Source organism: Lissotriton vulgaris, chromosome 9 (assembly GCF_964263255.1).
Source record: "Lissotriton vulgaris chromosome 9, aLisVul1.2, whole genome shotgun sequence".
Taxonomy (NCBI): Eukaryota; Metazoa; Chordata; class Amphibia; order Caudata; family Salamandridae; genus Lissotriton; species Lissotriton vulgaris.
In genome coordinates, this window is record NC_141697.1 from 29,316,026 (window position 1) to 29,338,681 (window position 22,656).

The 22,656-nt window shown below is 49.1% G+C and overlaps 1 protein-coding gene across 10 annotated transcripts in view; it reads left to right on the plus strand.

The window, feature by feature from the left end:
* The window catches only part of HECTD1 (HECT domain E3 ubiquitin protein ligase 1), a 665,243-nt gene that overhangs the window by 520,143 nt on the left and 122,444 nt on the right, over positions 1–22,656 (plus strand). For 6 of the 10 annotated variants that reach the window (XM_086936967.1, XM_086936969.1, XM_086936974.1 and 3 more), the window contains 3 exons: positions 14,429–14,483; positions 14,767–14,949; positions 15,395–15,605. In XM_086936967.1, the coding sequence (XP_086793093.1) occupies positions 14,429–14,483; positions 14,767–14,949; positions 15,395–15,605 (449 nt within the window). The remainder of the gene's footprint in view (positions 1–14,428; positions 14,484–14,766; positions 14,950–15,394; positions 15,606–22,656) is intronic. The other 4 variants (XM_086936975.1, XM_086936976.1, XM_086936971.1 and 1 more) reach the window with 1 other exon arrangement.

Here is a 22,656-nt window from a genome sequence, read left to right on the forward strand (position 1 = left end):
TTTCCGTGCCCCTCGGGCATTTGTATATACTGTGCTAACTTAAGTATTTTTGTAAGAGTTTTGGTTTGTGCTTAGTACCCTGTCCTCATAAAGAGTACAGGGCTGTTGTGATCTTTAAATAAATAACTGTTTATTTTCATAACACTTGTGTGGTGTCCTTTCACTTGGTATTCAAGGGGTATATGTGTGGTAAACAGCTGGCTTAACGCGCCCTCTCGAGTCTTTAGCCTTAGACTGCTCGTATCCACGCTACTAGGATAGCTGGTCTATAAGGTTGACTTACAACCAATCATCAATAAGGGTTGCTGGACTGATACATAGTGTTCACTAGAATAGTGAGCACTGCATATCAGGCCACCTTCTCACATTGGTGAGCAGCGGTTGGGATTTGAGCTTGCTGTTGTTTTACCACACGTATCCTAAGAATGTCTTGCTGAAAGATCACATAAGTACTGTTAGGTACATATAACTAAAGCTTAGAATACTCTGAGTTCTACTGAACCAGCTGTTGTAGCTCCTCAAGGCTTAGCACACCTTGGCTACAACTCTAGCAAGGGACCAGTAGGTAACACATAGTGTAGGTAGGTGCATCACTTACACCACACTAGAAGCAGTATGTCGGTCACAGGAGGAAACACTGAGTCTCCCCTTGTGTCAGTTGACCCTCCACAGGTCATCCCTTCAAAATATACTGCTCTTAGCTTCCATGAGATGAGACAAGTGTGTACTCTCAGGAAACTAAAACAGGGGTCTAACCCCACCACTTCCTTTCTGATTGGTCTCTTAGAGGCCTATGATGCCAGTAGGGCTGGTAACCCAGACCCTTCTAATCCAGAAGGAAATATGCCCTCCTTACAGGGTCCCTTTGATATCCATCCCCTCCATGAGGCAGATGATGCTGAGGAGGAGGATGAGTTGTCTGGGGATGAGGCAGATAAGGGACAGCTAGAAGTCAGTAGACTAAGCAGGTCCAACTTAAGCAGACATGAGCTTGGTACTGGGGGACCCCTGGGCCCACTCTCAGGTCAGCTTAACATTGGGAATGGACGAGTTAGGTCTCTATCAAGAGGCTCTAGCAGATCCTTTCGAACCAATGGCTCTCTCAACTCTTCTCACAGAGGAATGTCTTCCCCTAAGAGGAGAGTGTATGAAGCTGAAGAAAGGGCAGTCAAACTGAGGATTGAAAGGGAAGAACTTGCCCTGGCCAAAGAGAGACTTGCCCTTGCTAGAGAGCAAGAATTATGTGGGCTAGTTCCCACTGGTGGCAGCAATAAACCTAGCAATAGGGAAAGGAGTTTTGATAAAAAAGCACCTGAATAAGATAGTGCCCCCCTTTAGGGAAGGGGATGACATCCACAAATGGATTACTGCTTTGGAGAGAGCCTGCACTGTGCAGGGTGTTCCCCAAAGTCAGTGGGCAGCTATCTTGTGGCTCTCCTTTGATGGTAAAGGTAGAGATAAGCTCCTCACCACAAGGGTGGAGGATGCTAACAATTACCAAGTCTTGAAGAATGTACTGGTTGATGGGTTTGGTTTAACCACTGAACAATACAGGATGCTGTTCAGAGACACCCAGAAAACTCAGTCTCAAGATTGGACTGACTTTGTTGATTGTGCCACTAAGGCTTTTGAAGGCTGGCTACTGGGTAGTAAGGTTACTGATTTTAAAGGATTGTATAATCTAATTATGAGGGAGCAAATCTTAAATAATTGTCAGAACCAGCTATTACATCAGCACCTGGTAGACTCTGAGTTGACCTCTCCACAGGAATTGGGTAAGAGGGCAGACAAATGGGTCAGAACCAGGGTTAGGCCTAAAAACCAGGGTGGTGACCAGAAAAAGGAATCAACCAAGCCTCAAGAGAAGGGTGGGGATAAATCCACAGAGAAGACTTCCCAAGGGCCCCAAAATTCCAACAAGGGTGGTGGGTCCCAGAACACTCCTTCAGAACAGAAGAAACCTTATTGCCATACCTGTAAACAGGTGGGTCATTACAAAAGTGATGCCAGTTGCCCTAAAAATGGTAATAAGGGAAATACACCCCCAGGTAATACTCCTAAACCTCCTGTTACCACTAGTGGTAATCCCCCAGGTGGTGGGAGTGCCCCCAAGAATGTGGTGGGCATTACTCTGGGCCAACAGGAGGACTATGGCTTAGCCAGGTTCCCTGACCACACTCTTGTCTGTGAGACTGGCATGGGGTTTGCCAACTTCACTACTGGACCCCACATTTTGGGCAAGTATAGACAAGAAGTTTTAGTGAATGGTCAGAAAGTTGAGGCATTCAGAGACACAGGGGCCAGCCTCACCATGGTGAGTGACCATCTGGTCCCCTCTGCTCAACTGACCCCTGGTTTTACTTATCAGGTGACAGACATTCATGGAATGAAGAGAAGGCATCCCATGGCAGTAGTCAAGCTCAGCTGGGGTAATGTCACAGGGCCCATGAGAGTGGCAGTGACAGATAACCTACCTGTAGATTGCTTACTGGGGAATGACCTAGAACTCTCAGCATGGGCTGAGGTGGAACAAGAAACTCATTCCAGAATGATAGGCCTATCCAGACAGGTTAGTGGGGCAGTAATAGCTACAGCCCCAGTCCAAGCACCAGTCCTCCCTGAAAAGGTTGGAAGGGCAGTGGTAGCCACTGCCCAGGCTCAGACAGACTTTCCAGAGCAGGATAGGAGGGCTGTGACAGTCACAGCCCAAACACAGACTGAGTGCCCTCCTGAAAAGGTTGGCAAGGTTGAAATGGTCTCAGCCTCTACTCAGACAGATAGTGAGGTTGTGAAGCCTGAAACAATGGATCACTCCACTCAGACAGAGAGCATTGAGGAGGAAGAAGAGTCTTCCCCCTCCCAGACACTAGGTGAGAGCCAGCCTCCTCAGGGAACTGACTCTACCCCTGTTGAAGGAACTGCCCCAGAGGTAGTCAGGCCTAGCCTGGCAGAGCCCCTGATGGCAGTGGACCCTTCCCAGGTGGGACCCAGTCTGGAGCAGGTAACCTGCACCTCTCTACCCTGCCTCAGTCAGCCCAGGGCTGAAGAGACCAGGGAGGCCAGTGGTGGACCCCAAAGGGCCCCCTGTCCAAAAGAACCACTTAATCAGCAGATTAGGGTCACTGAAGCTGGTAAACCCAGCCAAGTGAAAATAAGTCAGACTCCTGAGGGATCCCCCTTAAAGGTAGTTAGGGAACTCCCACAGCTGGACACTGTTGGGCACAGCCAAACATGGGGCCTAAAAACCCCAAACCTGACCTGTCCCTCCAGTAAGCCAAACAGAGGGACTCAGCCTCCAGCTTTAGGTAGCCAGAGGCTGACCCTGAGAGCTCAGTGCATCTCAGCTAAAGAAAGAAAGGCACACCTGATGAATGGTGATTGGAGGAAGTTGAGCCCAAAGGTAGAGGAGCCTCACTTCAGTACTCCATCCCCACATCAGCCTTCTTCTTTCCCAAGACACACCAGAGACAGAGATTCCCTATGGTGGAGACCCTCAGATACCCTTAGGGTGAGGGGTTGCCTAGTGGACCATGACACAGGGGGAAACCAAGCCAGAGCTGGTACTTCCTTATATGGCCACTTAGGTAATAGAGGCTTACCTGGACAAGGATAGCCTTATCTCCTTTCGTTTGGGGGGGGGTTGTGTAGGAAGGTACATCCTGACTATGGTTGCCCCCAACTTTTTGCCCTGTGTTTTAGCTGGTTTTGGACATAGTCGACCTGGGACCCTGCCAATCAGGACCCCAGGCCTACTGCTCTCTCTTTAAAATGGATTCCATGTACCCTAGGTACATTTCCAATTGGTACTGGGCCACCTTATCAGACCCTGTAACTCAGGGCATAGGTGTACCCAGGGCTGCCAGGGGCTGCAGCATGTATTATGCCACCCCTGGCTGGCCTCCTAAATTTGACACAACTGGCTGCATGACAGCTGGGGCAAAGTCGTGTAATCACCCTTTGCTGTAGGTGTAGTATACCTATACCTAACCCTAAAATGGACACACAGATTCCTATCAGTCACTCCTATGGCAGGCCTTGACAATCCTGAAGGCAGAGTGCTTGGAATCATGTGAGATGGTGCTCTGGCATGAGCTGAGCCTGTCTGCAGCTTGCGGAATCAAGTCCTAATAGCTGTTCCATGATATCGCATACCATATACTCTTAAGTGCATTATAATCCTCGCGGTTAAATGCTATCTTTGGTATTGCTTTATCAAAACATGTCGAGTAAGGTGTCATACGAATTGGAATACTAACCCCTCGCCAATTCTGGCGACGGGGTTAGCATTCCACCCTTCTAGAGGGACACGACATGTATGTAACTGTGAACCCCGGTTAAAGTTAACTGAAGCCTCAGCTCCACAAAATGGATGCTGCCACCACAGACACGAGTCTGACCCCCTGCAGCTGGGAGTCCTTCCAGCGAGGGGAGCCTGGACAAAGGGTTTCCTGTCAGGGGCGGTGCTAGCACCGTCCCAGACATGGTTTTGTGTATCCTGGGTAGGCAGGGCTTTACAGGAAGGTGACTGCTGAGTGGCACCCCGGTGCTCACTACGCATAGGCCGGTCTGAACCAGTTCCAGGGGCACACCAGCCCCTGGCCTGGGGAAGTCCGGCATGGCTGAGGGGTGTAACCACCCCCCACCTAGTCCCACCCATAGGCAGGACCTAGTCACCGGGTCAGCCCCCTTTTTTAGTATAAAGATGGGAGCGGGCCCCCTGTTAAAATTAGATCATCTTTGGAATCAAGATACCACTTTCTTCGAAAGGACTTCACGATTTCTTCTTCAAGATTCTCCCTTGTGGCTAAGGAGTAGTCACCCTGCATCAAGCGGGCACCATCCTAAAGAACACTGCGGTCTGCTGCAAGTCCTTCATCACGAATCCGACGACCCAGCTCGACGAGACCCGGCTTCCCTGGCACCTCTGACCTCTACTCACCTCTACAGCCAAGCTGAGAACCGTGAGTGCGACGAGACCTCAAGGGACCGACGATCGCCAAGACTGCACGACATCTTTACTGCAAGCCCACCGTGTCCTCCACCGGTGAGTGCTTTGGGGTCCGAGAAGCCCCGACCCTGCGCAGCTCCAGCACCCAAGATCAGCCCCCCTGCATCTCCACGATCGGCGTGGGGCCCTTCTGCTGTTTGCTGTGCACCGCGTTGTTTGGCTACTAGCCGGCTGGCTTGTGGCCTTCTGAACGACGCCCAACGACTTCACGACTGCTGGTCTGGTTGCTCCAGGCTGGCCCTTGCTTCCTTGTTCAAGAGAGGCACCCCGGACCCTCCTGGTCCACTCCAGACGCCATTTTAGGTCCACCGCGTGGGCTTGAATTTGCCAAGGCTTTGTTGCCCAATCCTGGGTCCAGCGACGCCGACAGCTTCTATCTTCGTGGGACAGCTCGATCCTCCATCCTGGTCGCCGACAACGCCTCCTGGTCCGTGAGATCTTCGAGTCAAGCGTCACCCACTCACCTTGTCGAGGTGGCTACCATCCGGTGCCCTCCTGGTGCCCACTGACTACTGGCTAGTAGTCTCGAACTTGGTCCCCTCTGCTTTCAGGTGTCATCTATCTTCGAGATCCAGGCTTGGATCCAACTGAACTTTCTTCACTGGTCACCGGCCAGCATCTTTTCTTCCGGCTCCTGGTCCGTCTACGAGGATTCCCGACGTCTTTTCAGACCTATGCAGCTGCAGCCCCTGGGCTAGGTAACTTCGGCATTTCGGTGCCCCAGCATAGCCTCACTATCCAAGGGTCAGAATCTACTTTCGTTTTCTCCCTACCAGGTCGGGTTCGCCCGAGAACACTAACTTTCTAATTCCTAGCTACCATAGACTTTTGTCCCGCATCTCGCGTGAGAGTGCACACACTGCACCCGAGTCCCCTAGGCCTCCTAGAAGTAATCTAACGATTCCCTAGTCAAGTCCTAGCGATTCCAAAAGCTATTAGTACTGTACTTACCTGCTAGTAATTTCGCATTCCACTTTCAGAGTATATGGTTTTCCGTGCCCCTCGGGCATTTGTATATACTGTGCTAACTTAAGTATTTTTGTAAGAGTTTTGGTTTGTGCTTAGTACCCTGTCCTCATAAAGAGTACAGGGCTGTTGTGATCTTTAAATAAATAACTGTTTATTTTCATAACACTTGTGTGGTGTCCTTTCACTTGGTATTCAAGGGGTATATGTGTGGTAAACAGCTGGCTTAACGCGCCCTCTCGAGTCTTTAGCCTTAGACTGCTCGTATCCACGCTACTAGGATAGCTGGTCTATAAGGTTGACTTACAACCAATCATCAATAAGGGTTGCTGGACTGATACATAGTGTTCACTAGAATAGTGAGCACTGCATATCAGGCCACCTTCTCACATTGGTGAGCAGCGGTTGGGATTTGAGCTTGCTGTTGTTTTACCACACGTATCCTAAGAATATCTTGCTGAAAGATCACATAAGTACTGTTAGGTACATATAACTAAAGCTTAGAATACTCTGAGTTCTACTGAACCAGCTGTTGTAGCTCCTCAAGGCTTAGCACACCTTGGCTACAACTCTAGCAAGGGACCAGTAGGTAACACATAGTGTAGGTAGGTGCATCACTTACACCACACTAGAAGCAGTATGTCGGTCACAGGAGGAAACACTGAGTCTCCCCTTGTGTCAGTTGACCCTCCACAGGTCATCCCTTCAAAATATACTGCTCTTAGCTTCCATGAGATGAGACAAGTGTGTACTCTCAGGAAACTAAAACAGGGGTCTAACCCCACCACTTCCTTTCTGATTGGTCTCTTAGAGGCCTATGATGCCAGTAGGGCTGGTAACCCAGACCCTTCTAATCCAGAAGGAAATATGCCCTCCTTACAGGGTCCCTTTGATATCCATCCCCTCCATGAGGCAGATGATGCTGAGGAGGAGGATGAGTTGTCTGGGGATGAGGCAGATAAGGGACAGCTAGAAGTCAGTAGACTAAGCAGGTCCAACTTAAGCAGACATGAGCTTGGTACTGGGGGACCCCTGGGCCCACTCTCAGGTCAGCTTAACATTGGGAATGGACGAGTTAGGTCTCTATCAAGAGGCTCTAGCAGATCCTTTCGAACCAATGGCTCTCTCAACTCTTCTCACAGAGGAATGTCTTCCCCTAAGAGGAGAGTGTATGAAGCTGAAGAAAGGGCAGTCAAACTGAGGATTGAAAGGGAAGAACTTGCCCTGGCCAAAGAGAGACTTGCCCTTGCTAGAGAGCAAGAATTATGTGGGCTAGTTCCCACTGGTGGCAGCAATAAACCTAGCAATAGGGAAAGGAGTTTTGATAAAAAGCACCTGAATAAGATAGTGCCCCCCTTTAGGGAAGGGGATGACATCCACAAATGGATTACTGCTTTGGAGAGAGCCTGCACTGTGCAGGGTGTTCCCCAAAGTCAGTGGGCAGCTATCTTGTGGCTCTCCTTTGATGGTAAAGGTAGAGATAAGCTCCTCACCACAAGGGTGGAGGATGCTAACAATTACCAAGTCTTGAAGAATGTACTGGTTGATGGGTTTGGTTTAACCACTGAACAATACAGGATGCTGTTCAGAGACACCCAGAAAACTCAGTCTCAAGATTGGACTGACTTTGTTGATTGTGCCACTAAGGCTTTTGAAGGCTGGCTACTGGGTAGTAAGGTTACTGATTTTAAAGGATTGTATAATCTAATTATGAGGGAGCAAATCTTAAATAATTGTCAGAACCAGCTATTACATCAGCACCTGGTAGACTCTGAGTTGACCTCTCCACAGGAATTGGGTAAGAGGGCAGACAAATGGGTCAGAACCAGGGTTAGGCCTAAAAACCAGGGTGGTGACCAGAAAAAGGAATCAACCAAGCCTCAAGAGAAGGGTGGGGATAAATCCACAGAGAAGACTTCCCAAGGGCCCCAAAATTCCAACAAGGGTGGTGGGTCCCAGAACACTCCTTCAGAACAGAAGAAACCTTATTGCCATACCTGTAAACAGGTGGGTCATTACAAAAGTGATGCCAGTTGCCCTAAAAATGGTAATAAGGGAAATACACCCCCAGGTAATACTCCTAAACCTCCTGTTACCACTAGTGGTAATCCCCCAGGTGGTGGGAGTGCCCCCAAGAATGTGGTGGGCATTACTCTGGGCCAACAGGAGGACTATGGCTTAGCCAGGTTCCCTGACCACACTCTTGTCTGTGAGACTGGCATGGGGTTTGCCAACTTCACTACTGGACCCCACATTTTGGGCAAGTATAGACAAGAAGTTTTAGTGAATGGTCAGAAAGTTGAGGCATTCAGAGACACAGGGGCCAGCCTCACCATGGTGAGTGACCATCTGGTCCCCTCTGCTCAACTGACCCCTGGTTTTACTTATCAGGTGACAGACATTCATGGAATGAAGAGAAGGCATCCCATGGCAGTAGTCAAGCTCAGCTGGGGTAATGTCACAGGGCCCATGAGAGTGGCAGTGACAGATAACCTACCTGTAGATTGCTTACTGGGGAATGACCTAGAACTCTCAGCATGGGCTGAGGTGGAACAAGAAACTCATTCCAGAATGATAGGCCTATCCAGACAGGTTAGTGGGGCAGTAATAGCTACAGCCCCAGTCCAAGCACCAGTCCTCCCTGAAAAGGTTGGAAGGGCAGTGGTAGCCACTGCCCAGGCTCAGACAGACTTTCCAGAGCAGGATAGGAGGGCTGTGACAGTCACAGCCCAAACACAGACTGAGTGCCCTCCTGAAAAGGTTGGCAAGGTTGAAATGGTCTCAGCCTCTACTCAGACAGATAGTGAGGTTGTGAAGCCTGAAACAATGGATCACTCCACTCAGACAGAGAGCATTGAGGAGGAAGAAGAGTCTTCCCCCTCCCAGACACTAGGTGAGAGCCAGCCTCCTCAGGGAACTGACTCTACCCCTGTTGAAGGAACTGCCCCAGAGGTAGTCAGGCCTAGCCTGGCAGAGCCCCTGATGGCAGTGGACCCTTCCCAGGTGGGACCCAGTCTGGAGCAGGTAACCTGCACCTCTCTACCCTGCCTCAGTCAGCCCAGGGCTGAAGAGACCAGGGAGGCCAGTGGTGGACCCCAAAGGGCCCCCTGTCCAAAAGAACCACTTAATCAGCAGATTAGGGTCACTGAAGCTGGTAAACCCAGCCAAGTGAAAATAAGTCAGACTCCTGAGGGATCCCCCTTAAAGGTAGTTAGGGAACTCCCACAGCTGGACACTGTTGGGCACAGCCAAACATGGGGCCTAAAAACCCCAAACCTGACCTGTCCCTCCAGTAAGCCAAACAGAGGGACTCAGCCTCCAGCTTTAGGTAGCCAGAGGCTGACCCTGAGAGCTCAGTGCATCTCAGCTAAAGAAAGAAAGGCACACCTGATGAATGGTGATTGGAGGAAGTTGAGCCCAAAGGTAGAGGAGCCTCACTTCAGTACTCCATCCCCACATCAGCCTTCTTCTTTCCCAAGACACACCAGAGACAGAGATTCCCTATGGTGGAGACCCTCAGATACCCTTAGGGTGAGGGGTTGCCTAGTGGACCATGACACAGGGGGAAACCAAGCCAGAGCTGGTACTTCCTTATATGGCCACTTAGGTAATAGAGGCTTACCTGGACAAGGATAGCCTTATCTCCTTTCGTTTGGGGGGGGGTTGTGTAGGAAGGTACATCCTGACTATGGTTGCCCCCAACTTTTTGCCCTGTGTTTTAGCTGGTTTTGGACATAGTCGACCTGGGACCCTGCCAATCAGGACCCCAGGCCTACTGCTCTCTCTTTAAAATGGATTCCATGTACCCTAGGTACATTTCCAATTGGTACTGGGCCACCTTATCAGACCCTGTAACTCAGGGCATAGGTGTACCCAGGGCTGCCAGGGGCTGCAGCATGTATTATGCCACCCCTGGCTGGCCTCCTAAATTTGACACAACTGGCTGCATGACAGCTGGGGCAAAGTCGTGTAATCACCCTTTGCTGTAGGTGTAGTATACCTATACCTAACCCTAAAATGGACACACAGATTCCTATCAGTCACTCCTATGGCAGGCCTTGACAATCCTGAAGGCAGAGTGCTTGGAATCATGTGAGATGGTGCTCTGGCATGAGCTGAGCCTGTCTGCAGCTTGCGGAATCAAGTCCTAATAGCTGTTCCATGATATCGCATACCATATACTCTTAAGTGCATTATAATCCTCGCGGTTAAATGCTATCTTTGGTATTGCTTTATCAAAACATGTCGAGTAAGGTGTCATACGAATTGGAATACTAACCCCTCGCCAATTCTGGCGACGGGGTTAGCATTCCACCCTTCTAGAGGGACACGACATGTATGTAACTGTGAACCCCGGTTAAAGTTAACTGAAGCCTCAGCTCCACAAAATGGATGCTGCCACCACAGACACGAGTCTGACCCCCTGCAGCTGGGAGTCCTTCCAGCGAGGGGAGCCTGGACAAAGGGTTTCCTGTCAGGGGCGGTGCTAGCACCGTCCCAGACATGGTTTTGTGTATCCTGGGTAGGCAGGGCTTTACAGGAAGGTGACTGCTGAGTGGCACCCCGGTGCTCACTACGCATAGGCCGGTCTGAACCAGTTCCAGGGGCACACCAGCCCCTGGCCTGGGGAAGTCCGGCATGGCTGAGGGGTGTAACCACCCCCCACCTAGTCCCACCCATAGGCAGGACCTAGTCACCGGGTCAGCCCCCTTTTTTAGTATAAAGATGGGAGCGGGCCCCCTGTTAAAATTAGATCATCTTTGGAATCAAGATACCACTTTCTTCGAAAGGACTTCACGATTTCTTCTTCAAGATTCTCCCTTGTGGCTAAGGAGTAGTCACCCTGCATCAAGCGGGCACCATCCTAAAGAACACTGCGGTCTGCTGCAAGTCCTTCATCACGAATCCGACGACCCAGCTCGACGAGACCCGGCTTCCCTGGCACCTCTGACCTCTACTCACCTCTACAGCCAAGCTGAGAACCGTGAGTGCGACGAGACCTCAAGGGACCGACGATCGCCAAGACTGCACGACATCTTTACTGCAAGCCCACCGTGTCCTCCACTGGTGAGTGCTTTGGGGTCCGAGAAGCCCCGACCCTGCGCAGCTCCAGCACCCAAGATCAGCCCCCCTGCATCTCCACGATCGGCGTGGGGCCCTTCTGCTGTTTGCTGTGCACCGCGTTGTTTGGCTACTAGCCGGCTGGCTTGTGGCCTTCTGAACGACGCCCAACGACTTCACGACTGCTGGTCTGGTTGCTCCAGGCTGGCCCTTGCTTCCTTGTTCAAGAGAGGCACCCCGGACCCTCCTGGTCCACTCCAGACGCCATTTTAGGTCCACCGCGTGGGCTTGAATTTGCCAAGGCTTTGTTGCCCAATCCTGGGTCCAGCGACGCCGACAGCTTCTATCTTCGTGGGACAGCTCGATCCTCCATCCTGGTCGCCGACAACGCCTCCTGGTCCGTGAGATCTTCGAGTCAAGCGTCACCCACTCACCTTGTCGAGGTGGCTACCATCCGGTGCCCTCCTGGTGCCCACTGACTACTGGCTAGTAGTCTCGAACTTGGTCCCCTCTGCTTTCAGGTGTCATCTATCTTCGAGATCCAGGCTTGGATCCAACTGAACTTTCTTCACTGGTCACCGGCCAGCATCTTTTCTTCCGGCTCCTGGTCCGTCTACGAGGATTCCCGACGTCTTTTCAGACCTATGCAGCTGCAGCCCCTGGGCTAGGTAACTTCGGCATTTCGGTGCCCCAGCATAGCCTCACTATCCAAGGGTCAGAATCTACTTTCGTTTTCTCCCTACCAGGTCGGGTTCGCCCGAGAACACTAACTTTCTAATTCCTAGCTACCATAGACTTTTGTCCCGCATCTCGCGTGAGAGTGCACACACTGCACCCGAGTCCCCTAGGCCTCCTAGAAGTAATCTAACGATTCCCTAGTCAAGTCCTAGCGATTCCAAAAGCTATTAGTACTGTACTTACCTGCTAGTAATTTCGCATTCCACTTTCAGAGTATATGGTTTTCCGTGCCCCTCGGGCATTTGTATATACTGTGCTAACTTAAGTATTTTTGTAAGAGTTTTGGTTTGTGCTTAGTACCCTGTCCTCATAAAGAGTACAGGGCTGTTGTGATCTTTAAATAAATAACTGTTTATTTTCATAACACTTGTGTGGTGTCCTTTCACTTGGTATTCAAGGGGTATATGTGTGGTAAACAGCTGGCTTAACGCGCCCTCTCGAGTCTTTAGCCTTAGACTGCTCGTATCCACGCTACTAGGATAGCTGGTCTATAAGGTTGACTTACAACCAATCATCAATAAGGGTTGCTGGACTGATACATAGTGTTCACTAGAATAGTGAGCACTGCATATCAGGCCACCTTCTCACAGTATCTACCAGAAAAAGCGTTACCGAAGGTAAGTAACTTGTTCTTCACTGCTGTGAGCTGATGCCAGTCTTTTATTTCCCTTTCCTCGCCCCGAGATGCAGAGAATGAACAATGGTGTGGGCTCCAACATGGGACCTTTTCAGATGTTACAAAGAGGCCATTCCACAGAACGGGGAGGTGGGAGGAGGTGAAGAATCTGCAGAGTATCCTACAGAAAGAGCAATAATGTAGTAAGGAACTGGGTCTTCTACTGGATAATTCTAACCGCGGAGTCCTCCCTTTAAGAAAGGATACCAAAGCTGTACCTCCCCAGAGAGTCAGTGCCATGCACTCATGTGACACTTCACTCACCTGTCCCCTTCACTGTTCAATATGCAACTCACTCAAACAATCCCCTCAGTAATCATACATTCATTCGTCCCATTCTGAACTTGCATTCGCACCCAAATTCATATGGCCACCTCACTCACCCGGAAGTCGCTCCTCTACCCCACTCTCACACTGTTGCATCACTTACCGTGCATCACATGGGGACTCTTGTCACCCACACAGTGCTGAGGGTTAATGTGCCTGCTACAAAGAATATGTACCATGCCTCAATTCCAGTAGCCCTGCCTACAGGTTTAGAAATTTTTGTCAGGAGGGGGTCCTCACGCCTCAAAATGTTGACAGGGGAGTCTCGGCATCCAAAAGTTTGAAGACCTCTGCTCTAGGTGCATGTATTAATAAATCTATCACTGGAGTCAGTGGGGTTCTTTCTATTGGTAGCTAAGCATGCAGCACAGAAAGAACTGTGGTTCCCTTCAGGATACAAGACCTTTCCAAGGCTGCTCCATGAGGGTGGTTCAACTCATTCACACACCGCAGCCTGAACCGGGACCTATATCTAGAAGAAGAGAGGGGCACAGCTGTTTGCACTCTGAGAAATATTTACATCTACAACATATTCAAAGCGAGAAGAAATGTTGCTTATCTGTGAGTGTGAATTTTCATCATTGCTTTCTTTATGGATTTCCATGTGACTCAGGTTTCCTCCCATGGATGTGAAAGCGGTCAACAAGCGTCAAAGCAACTTTAGATGAAGGGCAGGCAAATCGTACAATGGCACAGCTCTAGGTGATGCCACTGTGCTGTTGCGGGTGGGTGTTACTAAAACATGTGCTGTGCTATTCATCCACTGGATGACAGAAATGTGTCTTGTACTTCTAAGATGTCTCAAAACGCAGAGCGATGCTTGTTGGCAAGTGACGTTGCTAATCGCAATTTTAATTATGGTACACAGTCTTTCAGCCTTTTCATGTATACAGTCTGCCACCCATCCCACCTACTTCTTCATGGGCAAGAAATTATTTCAGCCTGCAGGAGAAGTAGAACTGATTAGAGAGACGCTGTGTGGGAGCAGGTTTTGAGACTGAGTGAATGTGTGGAACCATGGCCTCAAGTGGCTGAGTGGGAGGGAGCGAGCAAGGCTTGGGGTAGGTGTGAGAGGAGAGGGGGTTTGGGAGCAAGGCTCAGTTCTGGGGCTGATGGTAGTGAAGGAGCAGGACTTGTAGATGGGGCTGAGTGGTAGCAAAGGGGAAGGGCTTGGAGGTCGGGCTGAGTACTGATGAAGAAGTAGGGCTTGGGGTGTAAGGCTACTTGGCAATGATCGAGCAAGGCAAGGGCAGTGGACTGTGTGGGAATGTGGGTACAAGTCTTTGGTCTGGTAGGAGTGTGGTAGCAAGGCGTAGATGTGGGGCTGAGTGGTTAGGTATGGGCTGGATGGGTGTGTAACATCCGGAATTGGAGGCATGGTTAGTCGGAGTGTGGTTGTAGTACTTTATCTTGCATTCAGTGATACTTATGTCCCGGACCCGTTTTCTTACAGTGTTAGGCACCTAGTTGTGTATCCTCCAATGTCAATGGACTCACTTTGCCCATGGCTGATGAACTGTTTCCAGTTTATTCTCCTCTGTTTTCCGCCATTGTCTTTGTTGTGTATGTGATGTGCAAGATTTGTAGTGCAATGCCTTTGACTGTGTGAGCATGGAGGATACTTAAGTACATTTTTCTCTCTCCTACTCAAGGATCATATACCGGGAATTGAAGGATTCAGACAAAGATCGGGAGAACGAGCGGCAGGTGAGTACCAACTAGACACATCTGCACCCCCTCATCCATCTCTTTAGGCCCCATTAGACGGAAAATTGGAGGGAAGAGCCAGCAACGCTGCCACAGTTTGCCATGTGCATCAGCTTTTGAGAAATCTCTAACCATTGACCGTCCGGAACCATGTACAAGCAAACTGTGACAGTTGTGTGCCTTGCATGTCCCTCCCTTCACCCCCCAATCTCTGTTAATGCATGTGGCAGCTTTTGAGACTTTACAATCAGGAAAGACCAACATTTGGTTCTTCCTATTGTAGGGTCGCTGGTCTCTTGCGCATGTGGGACAGTACCTTGGCACTGATGAATTACCAAAGAATGACTTGATAACGTACCTGCAGAAGAGTGCAGACCCCGCCTTCCTGCGCCACTGGAAATTAACCGGCACTAATAAAAGTATTAGGAAAAACAGGAATTGTTCCCAGCTGATAGCTGCATACAAGGTATAATCCTGCGTTGAGCATTCCGTTGGGGTTAGGGTGAGAGGGAGGGCCAGGTTTTTTCCCCGTTCTTTTTTGTTTGCCAACAGTTTAGGTCTTCACTAGGGGAGTGTGGAAGGAGAAACTGCCAGTGGTTGTGTAATTGAGGCGAGAAAAATAATTATGAATGTCTCTACATTCCCCAATTAATGTGCTATGCTTGTGTATGCTGCATGTAACTAACGCAGAGGGTCTGTCTAGCCCTAGATTTTTCTTTTGTTATTTCTGCCCTTCTTTGGTTCATAACTTTTCAGGAAAATGTATTGCAGGTCATGGATGTTAGCCCTTGCTCAAACTTTTGTTTTGCACTCTATTGTGGAATACTGGCCAGTTTGTGTCACTAACATAGGCAGCAGTTTTCCTGCACTTGCTCTGTCCCAAATGTCACTGTGCCCCCTGCTTTCCATAGGACTTCTGTGAGCGTGCCTCTAAGGCTGGCATCAGCCCAAGCTCTCTGGCCACACTGCAGAGCTGTGATATCCTCAGCCAGGCGAGGGAGCAGCCCCAGGCCAAAGCTGGAAGCGGTCAGAGCTCCTGTGGAGTGGAAGATGTCCTGCAGCTTTTACGCATTCTGTACATTATCGCAAGTGACCCTTACTCAACCAGGACAGCGCAAGAAGGTATGTGATCTGGTTAGGCTCTGGCTTGGTGATCTGCTGAATGTGTAGTTTGGATGGATGGGGTGGGAAGATGACTGACATCCGCTTGACTTCGCTTACCACTGCATCACAAGTCACAGTTCGTATGACGTGGCGGGTTACAACTCTCAAGGGATGATTAGCTCACATGGTGTAATGCATCTGCTGCCTTTTCCGTTACAGGTGGTAAAACATTGCTCAGAATTATTTGTCCATGTCAGTACTAAGCCCTTTGTTTTCCACTGCCTGAGATGCTTGTACTCTGTACAATGGCATTCTGAGGAAACCTTATGTTAGAGTTTTCTTCCAGAACACACACCACTTTAGTTGCTGTTTACTGGAATGCTCACTAAGCTGTCCTACAGCCTGCATTGGTACCCCCCGAATGGTTCTCATTGAGCTTGCTATCCTCATAGAAGCTCATTATTAATCAAACACACAATTCAACAATTTCCCCATATGGGGGACTCCCCAGAACTCTTTCAGAGATGGGTGCATTTCAGCTGACCCCCTTGGAATTTCGCAGCCAGAACAAATGTGTATGAATTAAAAAAAATGCTTGTGATGTTCTCATAGCAGCACTCGCAAAAGCAAATATGAAGACTAGGCAGGCGCTATTCTAAAATAGGACATTTAGATTGGTGGGCCTCTATGGTGCTTCCTGCTTTGCATTTGGAAAGCAGAAGCCCTTGTATTTGCGCAACAGAATACCTACAGGTACACACAAAGGGCATTTGTCAATCTACAGACACATTTTGCAAGTGATGTCCTCCACAGCATTCACTTTTGTAGGGCATTTCAATTTTGGGGATTTCAGACATTCATCAAGTGCAAAACCATGTGTTGTGTGTGTGTGTAGGTGTGTGTATGTGTGGGTGTGTGTGTGTATAACTATGTTTTTTATTTTTTATTCCATGGCATGTGTAGCTGGAGAGACGCATACTTCTGCCATAAAGTGTTGGGTTCAGGCTTATGCAACTTGTTTTTCTTCAAGGTCTTCTGAGCCTCAAGCCACTGAGGGTTGGTTGTAGGGTCAGGCCCTGCAGCGCACCCCGTACCACTCTTGGTCAGGTGTAGGGTTGGTGTTATGTATGGTAATATATGTTTTGTGTTTAAAAAAAACACTCTGGAAAAAACAAAGGTTAAAATGACGTTATAGTTGAGTATGGTTATATTGTACGTTACATTAACTAATAACCCATGCCCTAACGTAACTAACTCACTTGCCATGCACTGCAAATTACACGGCATAGAACCGCATTGTCGAAAATCAAATTTTGGTGGAGTTACTTTGAACGCTGAGTGCAGGCTTTTTTTCTGTCAAGAGGTGAACCAGAGTGTCTTTCGCTATTGAAATGGCGTCTGCTCCAGTAACCCAGCACCATCCCAAGGGATGGATGTGGTTGGCTTTGTATGGAATTCAGCTGACATATATGATCTACTGGCAGTCACTAGTATATAGTTATAGTTCGGACCGTGATTTCATAGAAAAAGCGTTTTTTGTTTTGCCAATAAATTTAGCGCCACTTGACAAATCTTCCACGAAATTGTCAAAACGTTTGCTACAGTCGGTTCAGTTACTGTTTAAAGATTTGGGTTGATCCGTCAAGTGGGGGTCAAAAAAAAAAGGAAGGTCCCAAAACGCGTTTTCCTCATGCATTTTCCCACAGGGCTTCTAAATACAACTACAGCCTAAACCACTGAACAGAATTACTCTAAATTTGGCAGAAAGCTAGATGTTGGTCCAGAAAGCGTGTTTTTTGTTATTTGGTGTAAATCCTTTCAGTAGTTTGAGATACTAATGTTTAAAATATAGAGATAGCTAGGAACACAGATTTTTGCAGTGTGCTCGCGGATTCACAGTCGCCATGCTGAAATTTGATTGGCTGCCAACACTTCAACCAGAAAGTGTTGGCAGCCATCTTGGGACTCGTCGTAAAGCAGAGTCCCAATGTCACAATGTCACAATGTTGCTGAATCTCTGTGAACGAATCAGAATATATCTATTTCTATATTCAATAACACCTTATTTGAAAGCAGCTGTGTTTATAAGTATTCAAATAATTTGTACTACAGCGTAAACGTCGGATCTGAGGTTATCATAGATAAGCACAATTGTCATGAGGAAACTGTTTTTACTGCCTCAGAGGCTGCAAGTAATAATTACTTTATACAGTGCAACACCTCGCCCAGTAGTCACATCAGTAATTTTTGGTTGCCAGCAGAGCAAAATAAATAATTTTTGGTAGAAATAATATAAAGTAAACAGTCATTCAACCATAATATGAGGGTGTCATCATGGAGGTGATAGCCCTCTGCGCAGCAGTATCCTTATGTATCTGCTGAGCAGCCTCCTGAAAGAGCTGTGCTGTGTTGACAAAAAGCTGCTGCTCAATTTAGAAGTGGCAAGGAAATAGCCATTTGACAAGTGGCCGTGTGCAGAAAGGCAATAGCAACAATTGATGTACAGAATCCTGAATAATGTCATACATTCACCCCAGTATAGAGATCTGGGCCTAAATCCATCGTTTTTTTGCACTCCACACCACCCCAGTTCAGACATGGCCATATGCAAATCAGTCTGACACTGTGCCTCGTGGGAACAGTCCAGCCCGAGCTGCCAAGCCATGTCTTTCCTGGACCGGAATCAAGCATCCTAGGACCTTTTTCTGGCTATCAGCCGTCTTCAGCCAGGATAGCTTGACTCCAGTGGTGTGGAGAGCATGGGACTCACGTCTGAGTATACCCATCCCACTCGGGGTGACAAATGCAAAAACAACAATTTATGGACAAGATGCCGAACAATGTCATACATTCACCCCAGTACAGAGATCTGCAGAAAGGAGTATTCTGGGATAGCAAGATGTCACACTTCTCATGAAGTGATCATCCGTAGTGAGACAACCTAGTAACCTATTGGCTACTGACCGCGACCTACCCTGAGTGCATTTTCTGGATATAATGAGGGTACCGAGACCTCGACGGGCTGGAAAAGAGGACAGGACCGAAAGACTGCCCTGCTGCACCAAGGACCTGGTGAAGAGAGAGGCTGCACTGACACGGAGTGCTCCCGCTGAACCTGGTGGCTATAATCGGAGAAGGGACTGTGCCTGCTGTGTCCTGAGCCCATCCGAAGCAAGAGACTCAAAAGTCAGTTGGAGGACCTCCTGTGTGCAACACACGGCCACAGCAGCTGAAGAAGCCTGGTGGGGCAAGTTGATAGCCCATGTAGGAAGCTGGCTCTGTATATGGTATACCTGGAGGTGGTTGTACCGTGCACAGTCCAGTGGCGGCCGGCATGGCTCGTGGGCTGAGGGGGTGAGTCGCATGGGGAGGGTGGTGGAGGGACAGAGTTCTTAATACATTTTAAAAAATCCTTACCTTGCTGCCGGTCCCGCATCTCTGCTCTCCTGGCCTTGAACAGGAAGCAGAGTCAGGCCCCACTGACCTATCCCAATGTTGTGATTGGTAAGTACCTAAGCTCCCCTTGTGAATGGTCTGAGCGCCGTGACACAGCGCTCAGCCAGGGGCTGGAGAGGTGGGAACGTGCTCCATGCAGGCTGTAACGCAGCCGGTACGAGGAACAGGGAGCGTGCGCATGACTTGTTTGGGCGGCCCAAGAGGGCCAACCAAACTGTCATTGCGTGCTTAGGAGTGGGCAAACCACTCATCCCCTGCCCTGCTGGGAGAGCAGAGCAGCCCCACCCACCCACCAAGCAGCACAAAGCATGAAATGATAACGCAAAGTTATCATTTTATGTTTCGTGCTTTGCAGTGCTCAAAAGCAGTGGGGCAATGCTCCTCCGCCATAGTGGAGGAGCTGCCAATGAGTCTAGAGATTCTGCCAGAAGTACTGTGCTCGATGCAAACCCAAAGTGCTCTATTTGTGGTTGTGTGGGTTAGCAGCCTCAGGCCTAACACAAAGGAGTGCAAGACATTTGTGATACACAGTGATTAATGAATGACATGACCCAAAAAGGAGATCCACACCCATTTTAGAAAAATAAGCTTTGCTCAAGATTTATTTTAAGACCAAGCTCTTCGCAATAAGGTAAGTACATTTTTAAATAGAAATTCTTTTCAGTTTCGAAGGTGGGACACAGTGCAGTAGTCTATGCAATATTAACCTATGGGGGAAAACTAGAATGCTGTTTTGCAATTAAGTGACCAACTTACAGTTCCGGGTTTCAGGGTCAGCATAGGGCAAGATTCAGGTAAGTACAGATACTGCACCACCATGCAGCACATGGGTGGCCGGGTGCAGAGGTCAGAATTGAAGATCGGGGCCAATGTACCCATTGGAGACTGGGGTTGTTTGGAGACCCGCTGTTTGCAGGTAAGTAAATCGGTTGCAGGAGTCAAGCTTCGGAGGTTATAGCGAGCACAAGGGGGTCCACAAGGCAGGACCAATGCAATTCAATGAAATTTAGACGCTGTAGGTCGTATGGGGACACAGTCGGTGGAGCTCACCAAGGCCCAGGAGCTTCAGGTGCAGGGGTGTCCTTTCACATCGGGTTTTCTTACCTGAGCCGGTCGCGGGAAGCCTCTGGATTCACACTGCAGGCGTCGTCGTGGAGTCCAGGAAGGGTCAGCCAATGCTGGACTGGGACTCCGGATCGCTGGGGAACCTTTTCCAGATCGTTGAGCCACCTGCACATAAGCCGGAGACACAAAAAAGCATGTGCAAGTAACTTAAAGGTTAAACATTGTTTTTTCCACAGAGGCCCCTGAAGAAGGGACAGGCATCCCGAAATGCATCGGACTTCCCTCAAAAATCATCGTTCCGTCAGTTAAAATACAGACGAATGTATACACATATGTGAATCATGAAGTAATGATTGTCACACATTTAAATGAATATACAAGTTATGCGATTGAATATTTAAGATTTGCAACAAAAACCTAATTAAAACAAGAAACAATGAATTCACAAAGACAATGAATATACTGTGATTAATGTAATCTTTGTGTTAGAATTTCTTTTGTCTAAAAAAAGAATACGTTTTGATATAAGTTGTCAAGTTTTTGATGGAATAAATTAGGAGTGTGATATATTCACCCCAACTGTGCTCTAGATACGGTACTGACAGCACGTCATGAACCCACATTCTCAAGTTGAGACACCCTAGGGACAGGCAGCCATTTGAAATCTAGTAGCACGTTTCAGATAGAATAACAGCTAAAGTGGACTCTTACCTAAGTAAAAAACTAGAGGAGTGCTAGTAATTACAATCCACAGAGACACATCCCTGTGTGCCATGCCTACAACCCACTGCCCTGGCATAGTTCAGCCACTCCTCTAGCTGGGTGCACTATACCATTGGTGAATTTACAGGTGCATGAGCCCTGTACTCCTACATTGTCTAAGTCAATTCTTAGACATTGTAAGTGCAGTGCTGAATCATCGAGAAAATTGTCAACAGGCACCTGACCCGCCTCCTGGAAGACAACAACACCTTGGACCCATCCCTGTCCAGATTCAGACAAAACCACAGCACCGAGACAGCCCTCAACGCCGCCACAGACGGCATCAGGCGCCAACTAGACAACGGCGAAACATCAGCCCTCATCCTCCTGGACCTGTCAGCCGCCTTCGACGCGGTCTGCCATCGCACTCTAAAGACACGCCTCCTAGAAGCCAGATTCCAAAAGAAGGCCCTTGATTAGACCACGTCCTTCCTCACCAGCAGTACCCGGAGCGACTGCCTCCCACCATTCCGACCCGTAGCCACCGACATCATCTGCGTCGTATCCCAGGTCTCATCCCTCAGCCCGACGCTGTTCAACGTCTACATGGCCCCCCTCGCACGAGTGGCCCGACATCACAACCTCAACATCCTCTCCTACGCCGACGACACCCAGCTCATCCTCTCCCTCACCAAGGATCCACTCAATGCCAAAACCACGAAGGAATGAAGGCCGTTGCCGACTAGATGAGGAGCAGCCGCCTGAAGCTGAACTCGGACAAGACGGAGGTCCTCATCCTCGGATCCACCCCCTCAGCCTGGGACGACTCTGTGTGGCCGACCACACTGGGAACAGCACCAACACCCACCGACCACGCACACAACCTAGGATTCATCCTCGACTCCTTCCTCTCCATGTCTAAGTAGGTCAACGTCGTCTCCTCCTCCTGCTACAACACCCTCCGCATGCTCTGCAGGATCTGTAGGAAGGTACCTCCTGACTATGGTTGCCCCCAACTTTTTGCCCTGTGTTTTAGCTGGTTTTTTGACATAGTCGACCTGGGGCCCTGCCAATCAGGACCCCAGGCCTACTGCTCTCTCGGTAAAATGGATTCCATGTACCCTAGGTGCATTTCCAATTGATACTGGGCCACCTTATCAGACCCTGTAACTCAGGGCATAGGTGTACCCAGGGCTGCCAGGGGCTGCAGCATGTATTATGCCACCCCTGGCTGGCCTCCTAAATTTGACACAACTGGCTGCATGACAGCTGGGGCAAAGTCGTGTATTCACCCTTTGCTGTAGGTGTAGTATACCTATATCTAACCCTAAAATGGACACACAGATTCCTATCAGTCACTCCTATGACAGGCCTTGACAATCCTGAAGGCAGAGTGCTTGGAATCGTGTGAGATGGTGCTCTGGCATGAGCTGAGCCTGTCTGCAGCTTGCGGAACCAAGTCCTAATAGCTGTTCCATGATATCGCATACCATATACTCTTAAGTGCATTATAATCCTCGCGGTTAAATGCTAACTTTGGTATTGCTTTATCAAAACATCTCGAGTAAGGTGTCATACGAATTGGAATACTAACCCCTCGCCAATTCTGGCGACGGGGTTAGCATTCCACCCTTCTAGAGGGACACAACATGTATGTAACTGTGAACCCCGGTTAAAGTTAACTGAAGCCTCAGCTCCACAAAATGGATGCTGCCACCACAGACACGAGTCTGACCTCCTGCTGCTGGGAGTCCTTCCAGCGAGGGAGGCCTGGACAAAGGGTTTCCTGTCCGGGGTGGTGCTAGCACCGTCCCAGACATGGTTTTGTGTATCCTGGGTAGGCAGG